Genomic DNA, 21,463 nt, shown 5'->3' on the forward strand with positions numbered 1-21,463 from the left:
GGTCACTCGCGTCGCTGGCGCCCCGCACTCGCCACCTCGGCTGTAAAAGGGAGAGGGGGGGGTCCTTTCTTTTGGGGCCATTTTCCCCGCCCAGGGGCGTCCGGAGCAAAACCCGAAGCTCTTGCAAAGCGATCGGCTGGGCGCCGCCTGCCCTGTAGCCAGCCGAGCCCCGTCCAAAACCGAGTGGATTAAACAAAAACCAAAAAAGGCTCTCTTTCGATCTCTGTGGAATAAGAGTTCTTAAGGGGGGAAAAAAACCGAGCTGTACACCCCTGCCTCCGAAGCGGGCGCCGACTGAGCCTTCTTCTTCTCCTTGCTATGGATTCTTTTAAAGGTGTGATGAATTTGGAAAGGCTCCCGGACGGCTTAAGACCTCCCCAGGCTTCCCACGACATGGCTTCCAGCTTCCATTTGCAAAGGTCTTCCGAAGCCCGGGATCCCATCGAGAATTCGGCCAGCGAGTCGTCCGACACCGAAGTACCAGGTAAAACTTACATTTCTTGATCGCTGCAGCTGGTGGTGTTTACTAGGGAAGTCGTTATTCTTTCGCCTCCCAAGGAAGAGCTGCATCGGAGGGATTGGGGGAAATGAAGGCTGGGTGGACGAGAGCAGTTGAATTTCTCCATGGGAAAGAGGCAGGGAGGGATCCCAGCGCCTTTCTTCCTGCCCTGTGTCTGACTGTCCACTCGTTCCAGTTTCCACCCCAAAACCTGGGCTTATTTTTTTTTTAAGTTTTCGCAAATTCTTTGTGTAACTATGAATGTGACAGATTCCAGCCGGGCTGCGGTTTTACCGAATGTTTCTGAAGTCATGTCAGCTCTGCCTGTGTTTATTTTCCAGTTTGGATAGTGCAGGCATGCAAAAAGATCCTTCTGTCGAAGACCCGTCAAAAACAGTGTGTGTGTGTGTGTGATTTGGGGGGGGACATTTCAGACAGGGGAAAGAAATCAGCTGAACCCAACCCTTGGTTTTTAATAGAAGAAGTCTGGGGGGGGGGGGTTTGGTTGGTGGTTTTTTTTTTTTTTGTTTTGTTTTTTTTACATTTTTAGAAGAGGACAGTTTGTGGGGGGGGGGAATGTGTGCAGATCTTTAGTCTGTTTACTCGACATTAAGTCCCACTGAGACCATTGAGTAAATGGACATAGGTTTTGTTGTCAAAGTTACTTCTTTGTGGTGTCTTTAAGGGGAGATCTGAAGTACTCTCACCAAAGTGTGTCTGCCCTGGCGGATTTTCCATACATTAAAAAGTCGCCCCTGCTGTAAAAAAAAAAAAAAAAATCTCTTTTAGTTCAGCACAACACTGCCTCATAAAACACTGGAACAAAGTTGAGTTGAAAATGTCGATCTGGTAGTTCAGTGGCTGCCATCCTGAGAGAGTTCAAGTAGGTCACTGGGATCCACATCCAGTTTGAAGAGTGTGTGTATAGCTTGGAAGACAATTATGTACTCGGTGGCTCTTGCTTCCGAGTAGGGATGCTCGAGATGAGTAAACGTGCAAACGAATGGGCCATGACTTCGAAGTAGCTGTGGCTGCGGTCGCTTTATACCTCCTGTTGATTTCAGTTTGATTTCAGCATCCTTAATTTCCCTGAAATGATCCCCCATTGTGGGTTTAAAGTTACACAGCTTTATCTTATGTGAAGCACCTGAGAAATCAAGCGAGAACTTTTCCTAATTATCAGGATAGTGCATATTTATTGGGGACATTTTGTAGACAAAGGGTAAGAGGTTTTTAAGATGTAGCCTCTTGTTTGAAAGTGGAAGCCCTATTGCAGTCGGGGGTTACTTCAGAGTAATTATGCCTAGGATAAGTCTTCAATCTTACACACACTTACTTGGGAGGGAGTAACTTTACTTCTGAGTCAATTAAACACGCCTGGGATCAGGCTGGAAGTAGTGCTGGAAAATGTTGCCTGAACAAGCATAAATTTAAACAAACGTAATTTGTAGAATTAACAGTACCCCCCTTTGTTTAAAAAAAAAACACTGAAAATTTAGGAATTAACTTTTTGGTCAACAGCTCTGGCATTTGGTTTCTTAGGCCATTTATGCATGGGAGGTTTGGCTTTGGATTTGCCGCTCTCTAGATGCACATTTCCCCCATCCAAATTCTCCGAACTCAAAGATAAGCCCCCATGCAGAGTTTTGAGAATTCGGATGGGGGAGATGTGCATCAAGAGAGCGGCAAATCCAAGGTAAAACCTCCCGAGCATAAATGGTACAGATTCGGTCGGTTGTAGATTCTGGGTGTGTTTTTCCTGCTTTCCTGGACAGCGAGGAAACTTCGAAGAGAAGGAAAATCACTCGAGGGAGGGCGGGGGACCCCTGGTTTTCAAATCCCAGTGGAAGGCAAGGGGGCCTCTGCTAACCGGGGCTGCCTGTTGGTTGGAGGACTGGGGGGGGCAGTCTGGACGACCCCCAAAAGTGAGGCTGGTAAATCGCCAAGGGAAGGAAAGAGAAGAGCAGCGCAGGGCCCGGGCGAGGCACAAAGTACCTTTCACTTCTTACGAGTGGAAAAATGTGCGAAGGCCAATTAAGCTGCGGGGCTTTCTGCTTCCAAGCGGTATCGGAGGGCTGCCGGGGCAGGCGGGGGGATAAATCAAAGGCGAGGACTTCAGTCACCTTGATAGATGGAGGCTTGCTTCGAGATTGAGTACACATTGGGATTCCACCCCCACCCTTCTTCGGGGTCTTTTTTCTCTCTCTCCATTTTCCTATCCAAGGAAGGGGCGCTTGGCTGCCCCCCTCCCCCTCCCCCCCACACCATCTCCCTCTCTTCCCGGCCAGATCCAACTCCCTTTGCGACGGTTCAGAAATGCATCCGCTGCCAAAATCTGTTCTCCCCATTCTGAAATCCTTTCCATCCAAGAAAAGGCCCCCTCCCTCTTTAGTCCGCGGGCCGGGGGGGCTCCGACTGACGAAGGGCCGGGCCTGAGCTGGAAGCCGTGGGGAGGGAGGGGAGAGACACTGCCGAGGAAAACTTTAACGAGGTTTGTGTTGCAGGCCTTGTTTGTTTTTGCAAACCGCTTACTGGAAACCGTGACCCCGGGAGCCGCAGTAAGGCCCTTTTCCCTCTCTGGGGTTTCCAGTTCAGCGTCTCAGCTCGCCCCTCTGGCTTTCCCAGCTCTTAGACGAGCGCGGCAGTCCCTTGAAGGGAAAAACGGAGAAACAATTTAAGCCGCGATTTTTTTTATTATTTTTTTTGGCAACTTTTAAAGGGAGTTGAGTTAAAAAAACAGAGCATTCAGAGTTGGGAATGAGAATGTGAGGTCCTTCTCGTGGAAAGCGCGACCCGATACACAAAATGACTGTCCTGGATACATTGCTGTGAGAGTTAAGCTTTCGGTCCAAGTTAAGTCCTCTAACTTGGGAGAGAGTCCCTTCTGCGTCCTGGCTTTCAGGACCGGAATGCCGGATCCAATTCCTACTTAATCCGGTCTCGTTTGCATGAAGCCTCCAAGAAGAAGGCCCGCTTATTTGGTGTGCGAGAGACGCTTTCTGTCGGCACGGACCCTTTCTGAGTTTTATAGGTAGCTCATGATCCAGCCCAGGCAAACCACTTGGAAACCCCACTGCTTTCAATGCAGAAACGAAGCACGTGCTTGGAACCAACGGTGCTTAAAAGGCCCATTGCCTTGCTTGTGCCCGGTGTTTACATCTATCCTTTTATTCACATATTGCAATTTGTGCGTGGAGAAGACCCACAGAAGATGACGGTGATAAATACATTCCATCAAGGAAAGGCTTCAGATAATAACATAGGGATTTTTTAAAAATCCATCTCGCATTCTGAAACAGGTCCATCCCCTTTTACTTCACGATCTATTCCCCAACAATACAATTTATTTTACTAGGGCTGTGCATTTTTTAAGTACTGGACTGATGCAGCCCTATGTCAGTATATACATAGTTCTAACGGTGCGTGTTCGAATGTGGAGTCGCACTAGAGTATTGGGATCAGACACACAGCGCCTAAACACAAGCTAGTGCCTTTTCCAGCTTTATTCCAAAAGTCTTCACGGCGATGCTGATTTCGAACCGGAAACCAAGACTTGGTCCTATAAAACGGGGGTGGTTCCCTAGTAACCAATGGATCTCTTGCAGATGAACGGACCGCCTGAACGAGTTCAATGGGGCTATCCGTGTTTAATATCTACCCGCACAAGGCAGCTCCAGCCGAAGTTCTGGGACATAAAAGGATCGACATCAAGGCAATACATTTCGGGGGCAATCCTATACTCACTGGTTTAAGAGCAAGTCCCACTGAGTTTTGAATAAAAGGGCAGACTGAGCCCTGGGATAAAGATGTGGTCGAAATCTCTCCTCTCGACGTTTTCATGTTTGCAATCCGGGCGACTTCAATGAAATTAAATTCGTCGAGGTCTTTTTGAAGTAGCTTGTGCTTCTGGAAATAGCCGTTGATCCTCCCCTTTTGTCCCCCCCCCTTCCCCCCAATTTTGATTCAGTAGATGATTTTTGTTGTTGTTCATCTAACCTTGCTATCCTATATAAATGCACTTTATATAATGAACTAGATGTAGTGATGTTCTTAAAACTCCTGGGAGCTGCCCTACAGCCTTTCACTTGGATGGGGGTTTAACTCGGTCACGGTTACCAGGACGCTGCCGGATCCAACGCCTGCTTTTTCGGAGGCCGATCTCACTGATCTAAGTGACTCAGAGAGCCTGGGCAGATCTACTCAGAATCCCACTGGAGTTTGTTCAGTGGAGCTTACTCCCAGGAAAGTGTGTTTAGGATTGCCCTGAGAGTGAGGCATTCCTTTCTCTCGTCCTGAAATCGATGCTGTTTCGATGTACCCCAAAACCGTGAGCATCTCGCCCTGCAGTTTTCCTTCGTTGACTTCAGAGGGTTTCATACTGAAGCCACAACCTTCGCATAAAGTGGGCATGTCTCTACAAGCAAGGGAAAATCGTGCATAAGCACAAAAGTAGACGTTATTTTGTGTGGCATATCAAAATACACAGATCTTGCACTTTGAAAATTGAAAGCCGCTCGATTCCTATCTGTATACTTGTTGCAAGGGTGGATATTAAGATGAGATTTTTTTAAAAGACCCCTAAATTTTACCCCATAAAAACGACTAACAGCCCGATAAACTGCAGTCTTAAAGACCAAATTTCTTCTTTATCCCGGTTTAACGAAAAGCCTTGCTTTGGCTTTTCAGCGGAAATGCTAACGCCCCCTTCCCCCAGTATCCTCCCTTCCCTATATCTGTCGATTTGCCTTCTCGGACTGTTCAAAGTCAGCAACAAGAATTCTAACTGCGGGTTTCTCCTTGTTTTCAGAGTCGTTTTAAAACAGAGAATAGCAACGAGCTGACATGTAAAGAAAAAGACCTTAAAATATGTTTTTTCCCCACTTCTGTAGTTCGGGAACCTCTGCACAGAGCAGCCAGCTCCGGGGTTGGTTGGCTCTTGTTTCTGTAATGGAAAACCCACAGGCCAGGGCTGTGTTTTTGAACGATTCTCTGGTGGTAACTCAAGAGCTCTGAGCGCCTCTAACGCCGTAAAATGCAGCAACTTGAGCGGCGTGCGGTCGGGTTGGGTCGGAGCTGGCTTTTGTTCCGGGGTGGGGAGCGAGAGCAGCCTTTCGACTTTTTTCTCCAGTTTGGGGCCGTTCCTGGGGGAAATGTTCCTTTTTTTTTTTTTTTTTTTTTTGCCTCGGCATACGTGACTCTTTATGCATTTGTGCATGGGAGGTTTGCCTTGGATTTGCTGCTCTCTGAATGCACATTTTCCCCCATCCGTATTCTCAAAATTCTGCATGGGGGCTGATTGTAGGATTTTGAGAATTCGGATGGGGAAAATGCGCAGCTAGAGAGCGGCAACTCCAAGGCAAAACCTCCCGTGCGTAAATGATCTTTGTTTTCCAGAAAAGGAGAGGAGCGGCGTGCAGAAAAGCGACGACGGGAACGCGGACGACCCCGCGAAGAAGAAGAAGCAGAGACGGCAAAGGACTCATTTCACCAGCCAGCAACTGCAGGAGCTGGAGGCCACTTTCCAGAGGAACCGCTACCCGGACATGAGCATGAGGGAGGAGATCGCGGTGTGGACCAACCTCACGGAGCCCCGAGTCAGGGTGAGCCCCTCTCCGCCGCTCGCGTCTCCAAGGAGCCTCCTGTTAATCCAGCCGCTTCCCCCCACCCTCCGGGTTGTCTGGCTGCGACAAGAAAACCCGCCAGTAAAAGTCTAGTCGGTTGCAAACTCCCCCTGGGCCAGACACGCTGCCTTTGACCAGACGCGGTGGCAGCCCTGCGCCGAAACAGGTTTACTCGGAAGTAAGTCCCATTGTGTTTAATGGAGCTTACTCCCAAGCAGGCGTGCGGAAGATCTTACCCCTGTTCCAAGTATGCGTTTAGGATTGAGACAGTAAACTTTTTTTTTCTTTTAAAAACGTGCAAAACAGCAGGGAGGAAAGGGGGGAGAGAGAGAGACTTCCGAAGAGTGTCTGTTTATGCACGGGAGGTTTTGCTTTGGATTTGCCGCTCTCTAGATGCACATTTTCCCCGTCCAAATACTCAGAACTCTGCATGGTGGCTTACTGTTGGGTTTTGAGCATTTGGATAGGGAAAAATGCGCATCTAAAGAGTGGCAAATCCAAGGCAAAACCTCCCATGCATAAATGGACTTTGTTGGAGAGAAAAGAAGCGAATTAGGGGGGAGGGAGACACCGGCAAGGTGTTTTGTTTTAATGTATCTTGTCCTTTTGAACAATTTCAATTTGTCAATTTCACTGGCTTTAAAATATGCTAAAGAAGATCCACAGAGAGCGGCGTGCCTTCAATATGTGACGTATGAAATCAAAACATACAGCGTTACGAACGAGATCTCAGTGTGGAAGGTGAATGGGGTGGGGAGCAAAGGCCAAGGCCCGCTGCGTCCTGCGATGGGGAAAATACCGGAGACCCTCCATGAGGCCGACTCTCTTTGCTTGGCCCCCCGGTTTCAGCACAGCTAGACCATTTATGCATGGGAGGTTTTGCCTTGGATTTGCCACTCTTTAGATGCACTTTCCCCCCATCCAAATTCTCAAAACTCAACAATGCAGAGTTTTGAGAATTCGGATGAGGAAAAAGTGCATCTAGGGAGCGACAAATCCAAGGCAAAACCTCCCACGCGTAAATGGGAGAGTAATCCAGGGAAGATCAGCCGAGCCCACATCCCTAAAAAACCAATTGGGGTCCACAGCGGGTTATAAATAAATAATTGCTCGAGTCCGTGCATGTCTGCTCGGAAGTAAATATGCCTGGAAAGCGCAGTGACTTCCAAGCAAGAGTGCTGAATCAATCTGTTTCTGAGCTCCCGTGTAGATTAATTTGGGAACTGAGGAATCAGTGTGATTGGCTCCCGAGTAAATTTAGCTAGGCTGCAATGAAAAACAGTAGTACCCAATTGCGATAAAGCGGGTATAAAACTTGGAAATAAGCCCCATTGCAAGAAGGAGAACTTCTGAGCAAACGTAATTAGGGATCTCGCAATTGTGCCTTAAGCTAACCCGAATTCCTATGGAGCTGACCTGCAGCTGTGTCGGGCCCATGGGACACAATCCCGGGAAAGGTAGTAACTTCTGTAGAAATGTGTGTTGGGATAAACCTATTGAGCAGTAATTGGTAATAGGGGCGGTCCTTCCCTGGCATAGGGCAGTTTTCAGAAGCTACCGAAGACGTCCCTGAGAAAAGTGGGGGAACAACTTGCATATTAATGCACGGGAGGTTTTGCCTTGGATTTGCCACTCTCTAGTCTAGATGCACATTTTCCCCAGCCAAACTCAACACTGAGCCCCATGCAGAGTTTGGAGAAGTCAGATGGGGGAAATGTGCATCTAGAGAGCGGCAAATCCAAGGCAAAACCTCCCATCAGAAGAGGAGTGGGACTCTTCTCCGAATTCGCACCCCCTCCGTGCATTCAAACACACCCACACCATCTAATCCCTGTACAGAAAAACTCCAGTGGAGTGGCCAGCCAGTGTCCTTTTCTGTGGCCTGGGAGGGGGGAAATAATCGGGACTTGGCCGAGAGATTCATCCTTCAGGATTTACTGTTCTCCCCTGGATTAATTAAAGGCAGCCATTTAATACCAAGCAGGAAATCTATTTTCCCCCCCTTCGGGCGATTGTGGGGGGGAGAGAAAGGGACCGCAGCCATCCGGGTAAACATGCTTTATGAATGCGCTCTTTTTCATGGGCCAGGGAATGATTTTTTTTTTTAAGAAAAGTTTAATTTTACCATCAAAACTCGAAAGCCTGGGGATGCCTGAGGTTCTTGCTCCGTTTTGGGAAAGCGTGGGGGGCTTGGGGGGGCGTTCCTCGCGAGTTTCTTTCCAGGCGAGGAGGCCGCTGGCCGTAGAGGAGGTTTTCAGCGCCGTCTTGCTTTTCCATCCTTAGTCAGATTTCACGGGTTGGCGGAGAAGGCGGTTTCTGTGGCTGGATGGAAACCAGGCAAGGCCACGATTGCGGGTGAAAAAGAACCGAAGGGGAACTGAAACGGCACGCTGGATTTAGCCTCTCCTTTCATCACTTCCCGTCCCGATGGCTGGGTCCAGGAGAGGAAATCCAGCCCCCGGTTCACAGCGCGGTTTCCGAAAGCTGTGCGTACACTTAACGGGTAGTGACGGACAGAAGGCAGATGTGGTCGTTCGTTCAATAGTTATGTGAGCAGATTTGTGTTTAGGTTCTTGCGAACTATGCTCCGGTTTAAAACACATGAAACTTTGCAGTGACACAGGGAAGTGACCCCTGCTCCAGGGACCTAAAAGTATGGGCGCGATCCAGCCCTTCCAAAGCCGGTCGGTTTGAGATAGATCACGGTGGGTAGCCGCTTTAGTCCGTCAATAGCAGTAGAAAAGAGCAGGAGTACAGTAGCGCCTTAAAGACTAACATTTCGGGCAGGGTGTGAGCTTTCGTGAGCCACAGCTTACTTCTTCAGATGCGGTGGGTTTAAACCGAACAAGTTAAGCACGTGCTTAACTTCGGTAGCACAAAACTTTGGCGGGTCCTGCCCATTGCATGGAAGTAGGTCCCAGAAAAAAAGCTTCTTCCACTTGTTTGTGTTTAGAAGGCTCTACTGTTGTGTGTGCATGTCTGTGTATAATATACATGCAGTTCTTAAGGGGAAAACCCGTAGAAAATACAGGTAAACTCTTGTGTAGTTTTAGGTTAATTTTATTTCGGGCCGTCTATTACAGGAATAGCTTTAGCACTAGCGGTCTGATTCATAAACTTCGCTGGAAATTGATGGAGCCCGGATTACTCACCCAACGGACATCGGTAGTGATCATTTATGCACGGGAGGTTTTGCCTTGGATTTGCCACTCTCTGGGTGCACATTTTCCCCATCTGGATTCTCAAAACTCAGCAAATCCAAGGCAAAACCCTCCATTCAAAAGTGGCCTTAATTTCCTTAGGGCTGAAGGGTTGGAATTCAGGTAACTTGTTTGCACTGTCAGTGTTCAGGGTCAGCCCACGGGTTTTGGTGTGAATGTCCACCAGAAGGACATCGATTCGGAAATAGGTTTGGTTCGGATGTTGCCTTCTAAGCCGCGGTACCTAGAGGACTGCAACCGGACTGCCTACAAAGTGCTAATCGATAAACCGATTGAGGAGGATTTTGGGCAGGGTTACATTTGGCTCCCAGACCCACAAGCAGGGCCATCTTAACACATGGGCCCGATGAGCACTTGCCCGGGGCCCCCACGAGGATAGGATCCCTATGCTAATCTGTGAATGTTAAGTGACTTGCCATAAATTGTTGATTAGTTGCTGCTGTACAGCATGTTTTAATGTTTGAACACCAGTTTTGTTGAAGTGCCAATAAAACAAATATGTTTAATATTATCAACCATTTACTTTTTATTCCTGTGAGTGGTTGTCGTAGGGGCCCAGCACACTGGTTTGCCCAGGGGCCCATAATGCTATTAAGATTGCCCTGCCCACAAGCACAGTCTTTGCGGAGCTGGCGTTCTCGGCTTCTTTGGCCTGCGACTGCAGAGGTTGCTTCTGTTTGTATGTTTTCGCCGTGGCCCAAAACGGCAGCAAAAAAGAAATCCCCTGCTGTGTGTGTGTGTGTGTGTGTGTGTGTGTGTGTTGAGGGAAGATTAACGTTTTGTTGGTCATTGTGTTTGCTTGTCTTCTGCCTTGGATTTCTTTTAGTCGTGGCCCAAAACGGCAGCAAAAAAGAAATCCCCTGCCGTGTGTGTGTGTGTGTGTGTGTTGAGGGAAGATTAACGTTTTGTTGGTCATTGTGTTTGCTTGTGTCTTCTGCCTTGGATTTCTTTTAGTTTATTAGCCGTGTTAGAGGGTCTCCCCAACCCCTTTGGGTTCTCATTCTGGGGCCTTTCCTTGCACTGGGGTTTCGGAAGGAGGAATGACTCCTTCTAGTCCCGGGTGTATTTAATCCCACAGTTGAACAGGACTACTATTCTGCATTTTAGCCCGTTGAAGTCAATGTCAACAAAACTCCCATTGATTGGAATGGTTCTAATTTAGGGCTTCCTAATGCCTCTTAAAGGTCTCTACCAAATGATATAAGGGGTGGTGGGATCTTCAGGAGTTCAGAAATCCGCAAAGAAACTAATAGAAAATATATCTAGGAATGTTCATAGTCGCTACTGAATTCATCCTACTGCCAGGTATGCCACACGCAGCATCTGGGGGTGTTTTGGGTTTTAAATAGCTGCCTCACCACAACCTATGTTCGGTCACTTGGAAGAAAGACCCACTCAGTTCAGTGGGACTCCTAAAGAGGTGTACAACCTTTGATCCTCTCCACTATTGGCTCACAGGGTCCCAAAAATGAGATCATGGGGGGGGGGATGTTGTGATTTTGTTCCGCAACGGAACGGGATGTTTAGGATCATCCCTCATCAGGCTTGGGAATCGGACTGCTGGAGCTGGGAAAATCTTGACGACTTTGTGTATTTTTCAAACAAGGGGGAAATCCTGCTTTGTCGTGGCTGTCGCCAAAGGAAGTATCTCAGGAGGAAAAAAATGAGTGGCATTTTGTGAGAAGGACATTACAGCTGCAATACTATACACTTTTATTGGGGAGTAACTCTCGCTGAAATTAGTGGGACTTTCTTCTGATTAAACGTGGATAGTATTCAGCAACATGCTTCATTTTTATACCTTAGCGTTTAACCTAATGTTGGTCCCAAGCCAACCGAATCCGACATTGTAAGCCCAGCTGATGTCAACGAGGGAGATTTACAGCATGATCCCTTGCTTATTCAATGGGATTTACTCCCAAGGAACCGCACACAGAAATGCAGCTCTAAACACTGCCTCATTGTAACCAGTAGCACAATTTTTAAAAATATTCTAAACTTGTTCAGATGACCTTCCGAAATTCGATGGGGCAATGGAGCAGAACAAGCTTGCTGGACTAAGATCCCGAACCTAATGACATTTAATTACACCAGGGTAGCCGTGTTAGTCTGTTCCAGCAAAATAAAACATAAATCCAGTGGCACTTAAAAGAATAACAAACTTTATTCCAGCATAAACTTTATGTGAGTCTGAATTCACTTCGTCAGAGAGTATCTGGTTTTGGCCGAAGGAACCTTTTCAACCGGAATACATTTTGTTAGTCTTTTAAGTGCCACTGGACTCTTTAGTTTTGCTAATAAGTAGAAGGAAGTCAGGACTCTGGAGTCCGAATGGAAGAAAACTGAGCTCTTCCATTTTCTTCCCCTGGGATTGGGTAGACCTCCATGCAAATGTTGTTGAGGTTCAAAGGGGGGAGGAAATCGGGCATAAATTGAGGCACTGATGGAAGAACTCCCCAAGTCCCCTAAGAATCATCCCCCCAACCTTCCATTCTTCCCTGCTCCTCAGCGTCTTTGGGATGCTGCGTTAAAAGCCTAGTTTTGCCAATCCTGCCATAATTTGCTAGGAGGACCTTCCTTTAAAATGTCTAGAAGCCATCATTAGATGCTATTACCCTCATTTTCAGGAAATTCCTGTCTGGAAGCACCTTCTGAGAAGTCAATTACAGGTTTTGAGCATGTTGCCTTCCCTCTTTGACTTCTTCTCCGGAATGCTTCCCCTGCCCGTTTGCCATGGTGCTCCCCCGGTTTAATACTGGGTTTGCTGCCCTTAAAGTCTCCTGAAAAAGCTCAGATACTGTGAACGCAATTATCCACTTTGCTGGACTAAGATTCCGAACCTAATGACATTTAATTCCACCAGGGTAGCCGTGTTAGTCTGTTCCAGCAAAATAAAACATAAATCCAGTGGTACTTAAGAGTAACAGGCACAGACACTTATGCAAAGAGAATCAATAGTTGCACTGAACAAGGGAATCGCTCTCCAAAATTCGATGGGATTGCTTGGATGTCTCCTACCTATTGGTGACTTCGCCAACGCCGGCATAGGGGGTAGCCCCACAGATAAGGAAGGCGATGGTGGAGGCCGGGTTTTTTCCATCAGAAAGGGGTGGGATTTTAACCTGAAGGAGCAACCACGTGGATCACCCTGATGATGGTTGGGTTACACAGCCTAGAAAACTTATCTGTTTGAGTCCAGGCTACGAGCTAGCTGGCTTTTCATATTCCCTAAGCCCTGGATTTCAATGAAAGGGAATTGAAAGGCGTTTTCCTAAAAATGCTCTTTCCTAAAATCCTATATCAGGCTTTCTTCCCTCCCCCTCTTATTTGTTAACATTAAACCCCAGCAACTGCCCCCCCTTTCCCCCTCTCTTCAGTAACAAAGCTGTAAATGCTGATAATGAAGTAAGAAGGCAGAGACGGCCTTGATTCAGAAGGCAGGAGATGTAGGTTGCTTGTGTGTGCGCATGCACCATAAACAGACTACTAATCCATTCCTCTTCTTTTTACGATCCATTATGCAGCATTCCTATTGGGGAAAGCAGACCAGTCACACCAGGACAAGAAGGTTTACTTCCACTTACAAGGGAGGGGGTGCACAGGGCAGATCCAGAGATCCCCTACAGAAGGAGGGATGCCAGGCCCACCTAGCAATCGGTAGGAAGGGCCTGAACAAGATCCAGGAGGGCAAGATGAGAAGGGCTTACAGAATATAAACTTACCCATTGAGGCTTTGTGTGTGTGTAAAGTGCCTTCAAGTTGCAGCCGACTTATGGCGACCCCTTTTGGGGTTTTCATGGCAAGAGACTAACAGAGGTGGTTTGCCAGTGCCTTCCTCTGCACAGCAACCCTGGTATTCCTTGGTGGTCTCCCATCCAAATACAAACCAGGGCTGACCCTGCTTAGCTTCTGAGATCTGACAAGATCAGGCTAGCCTGGGCCATCTTAGGCTTACTATATTGAGAAGTACAAAAAGAGCTTTTTTCTGGCAGATCTCTGTATATGTGTGTAGCTGGGGAGATATCATGCTTGGGACTGGGTAACACCTATTGTGTAACAAGTGATTGTTGTCCTTTGTAGGGAAACTTTCTCTAGGGCTTTTAAAAAGACACTATAGGTCTAAGGAAAGAAACTGGAAGGGGCCTCGAAAGGAAATGAGAATCTTTTGACAAAGCCAGAAGCACTCGCAAAGAAATACAGGATTCTTCTCTAAGAAATAAAAGGGCACTCAAAAGAAAAGGGCATATCTAAATGAAATGAAGTGTTTCTGTGGACATTAATTAGGTGAATGGAGGAGCCACTGTTGTGAAAACACAGCTCTGCAAGGAAACAGCTGATGATCTGCGAAGAGTCCTGGGGCAACAAGGTGGTCTCTAGAAGAAGTATAAACTACCTGATAGAGAAGATAGCAGGCTGTAAAATGGAGCCCACAATGCAAAGTAAAGGGTGGTCATAAACTGTTCACCAGAGGGCCCATCCCCTTTCCCTTGTATGAGAAGAAACAGGGTTCTCATACGGCTTCAAGCTTTCATCAGCGTAATGGGCAGATTAATCGATCAATGGAATCTTTATCATACCTTCCCCCCTAAGCCTGCAGGTGCATCACCACCCCAGAGGCACAAACTCTACCTGATGTACCAAAGGCACCCCTAAAGTCTTCTCATTCCCCATTTGCCTCCAAAGCTACCAGAAAGCCTTCCTCTCAGAGCAACACAGCTATGGCCGGTCCCCCAGCAGTAAAAATCAAAGGCAGTGGGAGTCAACAATGCTCAGCTAAAGTCTGTATCACTATTAGTCTCAAAGCTTGACCTTGCACAGTTATGGTTGTGTTTGCTTATTACTGAAACCATTTTGAGTTTGGTATTGTAGAGCATGAAGGGGTAGTCTATATTCAGGATCCCTGCATTAATGAAAGTCTATAACCAGCTCAATCCATTGATTTCATTGAGGTTAGTTGTGCCTAAATGTATAAGATTGGTCTAGAGACTCATAAGAAAAACAGTGACTTCAGTACCCCCAAAAGGCACCTATGTTGAAGTTCTAGTAATGTGCTCACTAATTTGAATTTAATCAATTCCTTGATTAAAAACCAATTAATTAACTAAAATCTGTAATCAGCTGGCTGCCAGTTTCTGTTCCCTAGAAATGGTTCCCTAGAAACTGGAAGATGAACACAAGGAAACCCACAACAGCTTTTATTATATTGATCCCCTCTGGGTGGCAACTGCTCCCTTGGGGGAACTAGGGTGGATGGGTAGGTGGAATGGCTGATCTGGCCTACCAGATCCTCTTATCCATATTTAAGTTTTCTGCCTTGTTGCAGACCTCCAAAGTCTTTTCCACTTTGTGAAGGAGAATGAGGTAGAATGTGGGATGGGAGTCATGGCCATTGGGGAAGGATGGAGAGCAAGAGTGCTAACCCACAGCAAAGAGCCGGCCAGAATGCAAGCTCAACTTTAGAGACTGGTTTGTTGCTAAATCTTGTCCACAGCAGCTTATTTTACCAAATGCGTATCTGATGCAGCAGAAGGGGAGGGCACTGTAGTACAAAGCATCTTTTTAACCAAGCCAGCCTCCATGTTTCTATAAAGCCAGGCATCTTCCAAATCCACTTTACTGACCTTGAAGCTTAAGGGGGGAAGAGCAATCCTGTAGTCTGGGACATCTGAGATACAGGCACTGTGCCTCCCACCTACTTTGAGGCAGGGGTCCCTAACAGTGGGATCCTAAGTCCTCACACTATTCTAAGCCTGTTGCGAACTTTAAAAGATGTAAATCAGTTTAGGACGGCATTGTGAATCCAGAGCCAATTTTCAGTGCTAGAGCTGAGATGAAACCATGTGAAGAATATTTTTGAACATGTGGAGAGAATGCGTATACGTACATACATGTATATATGCATGTATATGTATATGCATTCTCTCCACATGTTCAAAAATATTCTTCACATGGTTTCATATGTGTTTTGTAAAAAACCGAACCAAAACCATTTGGCTAGATAAGCAGCATTCACATCTCTCTGGGGAAAGGGAAGCAAGGTATGCTGGCCAGCAGCTGTGCAAACCGGGCAGGGGAAGATCTCAGATGGCGCTTTCACACATGCCAAATAATGCACTTTCAATCCACTTTGCCGCTGGATTTTACTGTGTGAACTGGCAAAATCCGCCTGCAAACGATCGTTAAAGAGTATTGAAAGTGCATTATTTGGCATGTGTGAAATGGGCACTTTCACACATACCGAATGATGCCCTTCCAACCCACTTTCAATGCACTTTAACGATCGTTTGCAGGTGGATTTTGCCGTTTCACCCAGTAAAATCCAGCTGCAAGGCGCGTTGAAAGTGCATTATTCGGCACGTGTGAAAGTGCCCTTAAAGTGTCTCGGAAGAAGAGGAGGATTTCGACCGCGAGCCTAAAGCGCTTTCCCCCTCGGTGAGTCCACGGCAGGCGACAGGCAGCGCCCCTTCTCCCGTGGCCTCACCCCGCGGGCCCTGCGGCCATTTACGCACGGGAGGCTTGGCCTTGGCTTTGCCGCTCTCGAGACGCGCTTTCCCCCCATCCGAATCCTCCAAACTCTGCCCGGGGGCCGGTTGTTGAGTTTCGAGGATTCGGGTGGGGGGAAACGCGCCTCTAAAGAGCGGCAGGTCCAAGTCCGAGCCTCCCCGGCATCAACGGCCCCCCTCTCTCTCTCCCTCTCTCCCTCCCCCCCCCCGGCTGCAGGTGTGGTTCAAGAACCGGCGCGCCAAGTGGCGGAAGCGGGAGCGCAACCAGCAGATGGACCTGTGCAAGAACGGCTACGTGCCGCAGTTCAGCGGCCTGATGCAGCCCTACGAGGACGTGTACGGCGGCTACCCGTCCAACTACTGGCACGCCAAGAGCCTGGCGCCGGCGCCGCTCTCCTCCAAGGGCTTCACCTTCTTCAACTCCATGGGCCCGCTCTCGTCGGCCCAGTCCATGTTCTCGGCGCCCAGCACGCTGCCCTCCATGAGCATGCCCTCCTCCATGGGCCACGCGGCCGTGCCCAGCGCCGCCGGCCTCAACAACCTGGGCGGCTCGTCGCTCAACACGGCCCTGCCGTCGCCCGCCTGCCCCTACGGCCCGCCCGCCTCCCCCTACAGCGTCTACCGGGACACCTGCAACTCCAGCCTGGCCAGCCTGCGGCTCAAGTCCAAGCAGCACTCGAACTTCGCCTACGGCGGCCTGCAGAGCCCAGGCGCCACCCTCAACGCCTGCCAGTACAACAGTTGACGCGCCTTAAAGGGGCCGCCGCGCCGCAGCCCCGGGGCGGCGGGCACGGACCAGCAACCGGCGGCGGGGGCGGCGCCGCGCGCCCGCACCGCCCCCGCACACGATGGATGAGTTGCAATTGTTGCGGTTTTTGTTTTGTTTTGTTTGTTTGTTTTTCTCCCTCCCTCTGGATGATGCGGGTTTCGTATGTGTGTTTACTTGAACTTGCACAGGACTTTGCTTCGGTCGGCGTCCACTTTATACGAGGAAATACGGTAACGGCCGGGGAGGGATCGGGGAGGGACGCGAGAGGGGTGGTTTGGGGTGAGATATATGGGGTGGGGCTCTTTGTGGTAGAGGGGTGGGGGGGGGAAGAGGCCAGGCCGCTTCAGGGGGGCGGGGGGGGCAGAAAAGAGAAGTCTTCGGCTATTAAAGAATGAAACTCTGCAAAGGACATTCATCCCGCCCAGGGTCAACCACTCCAGCAAGGTTCTATTTATAGGTTTGCCTTTTTCCCAGCGCTTGGCCGTCGAATCCAATGTTGCTTTCAAGTGCATGGTGTTTTTTTTTTTTAATGGGGCTATCCGTTTCGCTGGAAGCAACGAGGATCCAAAAGCATTCCGAGCACTAAGCAATTGCAAAGGTTCCTACCTCTCTCTCAATCTCTCTGTTTCTTTCTTTTTTGGTCCCTCCCAGGACTGCAGTAGCCCTCGAATCCTCTTCCCCCCCCTTTTTTTTTTTAAAGAAGGAACTTAGCCGAAACACACACACCCTTTCCAAAATCTTACCCTGATAATCAAATTATCGCTCATCTTTATTTAAAGGTGTGTGGGGTTTTGTTATTTAAAAAAAGGATCCCCCCTAGATAATCTGGGGGAGGGGTTAAAACACACACACGCAAAAAAAACAAAAAAAAAAGGGACTATCCTACAATCAACGAGTAAAGTGACCTCACTGATGGGGAAATATTTGAAAAGGCGACTTTTTCCCCCCAACTCTGAACAAAAATAAAAAAATAAACCCAAGGAACCCAAACCAGAAATCTTAAAGGTGTTATGATGTAAATGTAGATAATACTTAAATGAGTTGTTTTTTGTTGACAAATAAAAAATGGGAATGATAAATATGATCTTTAAATACTAATACGCATACAAAACGCATATGAAGTTTTACTCGCAGACATATTTGTTGCTTCTTTCTGTCGATACTTATTACCTGTAGATGACAAAGAAACATAATATAAAATGCACAAGGTACTTCTTTCCCAGTGTATTCCCACCTGTGGTAACCGTTACGCTGGATGTTTCAATAATGCTGTTGTGGAGGATGCAGTATATATATTGTTTTATAAGTTATGTTTTTGTGATTTTTTTCAAAATTAAGAGCATGGGAATAATAATAAAAAAAAAAACCTCTTGAAATGTGTTTGGTCTTCCTTTCTAGCTCCTAAACTAAACAAATATCCTGGATGCAATTTAAGAGATGACACCCAACATTAATTTTTTCCCTATGTGGGGATGTAAGCTTAAAACATGGCAGGGTAATCTTCCAAATATATAAAGAAGGTGGAATTTATAACTTTTAATGATAATAGAGAAGTTCCTCCTTAGTGAGGGGAGTATTTTACTTCTAAATGTATTTATCAGCTGTCCCATACCAAAATTAAAATTAACATGCTTCATTTCCAAGCGTTCAGGATTGGTGAGCTGAGCTGAAATCCACAAGATTTCAAGAGAGCTGAAAAGACTTTGAGATAGGCAGATCCTCTAGTCAGATGCCTGCAAGGGGTATCGCAAATTACAGGCATTTGCTCCATGATGGCCACCTATATCTTTTCCTTTCCCTCCCCTCCCCTGTTTCTTTTGCTTACTAGCAAGCCTAAAGAAGAGTGCTGAGGACCTCAAAAAGTTTGCTCATTTCTTTGTGACATTTTAGTTGCTCCTAATAAAAGGATTGCTTTACTATTACTGAAGGTTTCTTTTAATGAACCAGCACAGCAATCTTTTTGTCTACACCGGATGAAAAAATGATTTCACACCATGAGCAGCTACCCCTCTTTCAACCCCCCCCCTTCAACTCACTGAAAAAAGGCTGACCTCTGGCTCTAGGCCAGTTCTATAACACTCTTTTGGAGTGTGCCCAGTGCTTGCCAACACTGGCATGAAAATGACACTGGAGTAAATACATGGTCAGCTGTAAGCTTTTGTTTGTTCCTGTTTAGCCCAGACGCAGAACTGGTTTTTCCGGACACTAATAACCTGCTGAAAGTAATCTTGGAGCACCCAGGCAAATAAGTAATGATGGTTAAGCATCTTGTGGCACCTTTACGGATCAACCACATTCTAGTGGCCTTTGTCGACTAGAGCCCCCTTGATCAAACACATAAAGTATTCTCTTCAGCTGACATGTATATGCATGTGTTTCAGATGTTTTATTTTTCTTTTGCAAATGATGGGGTCAAAATGTTATGAAATGCAAGGCAAACGACAGGTCTGTGATATTTTGATGCCAGTTGTGAATCAACAAGACAGAATGACTCATTACCAAAATCACAGTCATGAGTTAATTCAGAGCCATTAAAAACACAGGCTTGTTCCCGATATATCTTTGCAACATAATTATTCTTTGAATAATAAACTCATGCATAGACGTTTAACATTACTGTTGGTTATGATGTCACTAGGACTGTGGTTAAAGCTTAGTTACTGCTGCTTGGATCCTAAATATATTTGCGCTAGAAGCCCTGTTGAATTTAATGTGGCTTGCTTTCCATCTAAATGGGCTGGATTGTAAAAGGTAGAGGAGAATCTTTCAAATGTGCAAAGAAAGTTAGATGTATTTACCACTAGAATTGTGAGGTTTCTCAAACACAAGAATCAAGAAGACTTCCTCCCCCCTGGAAGCCCCCCATTGAAAGTAAGGGAGGCACTTTTCCAAGTAAACATGTTTGGGCTTGGACTTGGAATGTTTGCTTATATTACTTTTTCAGAAAGTTTACGGTCAAATTGTACAAAAAGTCTGTTTTCTACAAGCATTGTTTTAAGCATGGATCATTGCAATATGCTTTATGAAAATGTTGGCTATTTTGAGGACCAATTTGTTTGCAGCAACCAATTACACCTACTTCCAGTGTACCATGTGATGTTCATAGGTTCTACAAGGACTACCACATTTCCCATATGTGTTGGTGACCAAATTCCCAGCTTTTGGGCCAGTCTTGTTGAAAGATGCATACCCAGGAAAATGGCATGGCTGACTAATTTCTGCATAAAGATATGGACACTCACATAATTGCGACTTTGGGGTTAGGAAGCCACTTTCCTCCAGGCCAAATTGGCCAGGGATCCTGGATGGAGTAGGGATCACTGGGGGTTGGGGGGGGTAGTTGTGAATTCCCTGCATTGTGCAGGGGGTTGGACTAAATGACCCTGGTGGCCCCTTCCAATTCTAAGATTCTGTGCTGTCAAAATGAGCTCTGAATGTTGTGTTGGAAAAGGGATTTAACCTTGTTTATCTCACAAGGCTGTTATGATGATAAAGTGAGGCAAGGATGCTTTCACTTACCCTAAGAGGGAGGATGGAATCTAAGATTATTTAGTAATAGCATATATAGTTTGTAGGTAGCAATGTTGGTCCACAGAAAAATTCCAAAAACAAAAGCAATGTAATGCTTGTTATTAGGACCCACAGTATAAAAAACTAATATATACTATATTGTAACTTTGCCTTTTCCTGGAGGCGTTCCCTCTAGTCAGATGTCTGTGAGGAATATTGTAAACTGCAGCCATATGTTCCATTATCATGGCCAGCTATGTCTTTTTCTTTCTCCTCCCCTCCTCAATTTCTTTTGCTTAACAACAAGCCGCAAAGAGAGTTCAGTGGAGCAATGAAAGTAAACCTCTCTCTCTCTATTTCCTCCCCTGCCCCTACTGAGACTGTCTTTGAGATACAACCAGAAATTGTTCACGTATCTTCCAAATTTCATTTTCACACTCATAAGAACAAATATGATTTAAAAAAGGAGATTCCCATAATTTTTGGTATACATCCATGATTTTTGAAGTATATGCCTAAAAATACAGTGTGTGAATGTATATCAAATAAGTACACTAAGCAGAGGGCCCAGTTTGGCTGCAGTTTCCTTTTGGGTGTACGCTCAGAAGCAAACCGACATTTGTTGTTTTATAACTGTGTGGAAAAACATAATTTTTACCTGCATAGAATCACAGGGCTAACTAGATGTTACATGCAGATTAGCTTTAAGGCGTATTAGATAAATTCATAGAGGATATGTTCATCAATCCCTGACCTGGATGACCCAGGCTAGCCTGATGTCATCAGATCTCGGAAGCTAAGGCAGGGTTAGCATTTGGATGGGAGAACACCAAAGAAGTCCAGGGTCGCTGGGCAGAGGCAGTCACTGGCAAACCACCTCTGAATGTCTCTTGCCTTGAAAACCCTATGGACTTGCCATAAGTTGGCTACGACTTGAGGTCACTTTCCACCACCACCATGTTAATCAGTGGCTATATTAGCCATGATGGTCCAGGAAGACTCCCATGTTTGGAGTATACCTCTGAATGCCAGCAGCTAGGGGGGCGTTTTGGCACCTGTTTCCCTGCCATGTGCCTTTCAGGGCACCTGATTAGTCAGTCTGGGAAACAGGATGCTGGTTCGATAATCTGATCCAGCAGTGCCCTTCTTATGTTCTTAGGCTATAATGACGTTGCTCCAACAGTCATTTCCCAGGGGATATGAAGTGGTTCATAGAACTTACGTTGCAAGCAGAAGATCCACGATTCAGTCCTAGACAGTTAAAAGATCTCAGGAAACTGGAGCTGACTTAGACCTTCCTTTGCAGAAGAGCCACTGTAGTGTAGGCAATACTGAGCTAG

At 46.7% G+C, this 21,463-nt stretch overlaps 1 protein-coding gene across 1 annotated transcript; it reads left to right on the forward strand.

The window, feature by feature from the left end:
* Positions 1-275: 275 nt before the first annotated feature.
* Positions 276-16,601, forward strand: PITX1 (paired like homeodomain 1). The gene is made up of 3 exons (XM_056859587.1): positions 276-484; positions 5,894-6,099; positions 16,062-16,601. The coding sequence occupies exons 1-3, from the start codon at positions 319-321 to the stop codon at positions 16,587-16,589; spliced, it is 900 nt and encodes a 299-aa protein (XP_056715565.1). The 5' UTR covers positions 276-318; the 3' UTR covers positions 16,590-16,601.
* The last annotated feature ends 4,862 nt before the right edge of the window (positions 16,602-21,463 follow it).

The sequence above is a fragment of the Euleptes europaea genome, chromosome 1 (assembly GCF_029931775.1).
Source record: "Euleptes europaea isolate rEulEur1 chromosome 1, rEulEur1.hap1, whole genome shotgun sequence".
Lineage (NCBI taxonomy): Eukaryota > Metazoa > Chordata > Lepidosauria > Squamata > Sphaerodactylidae > Euleptes > Euleptes europaea.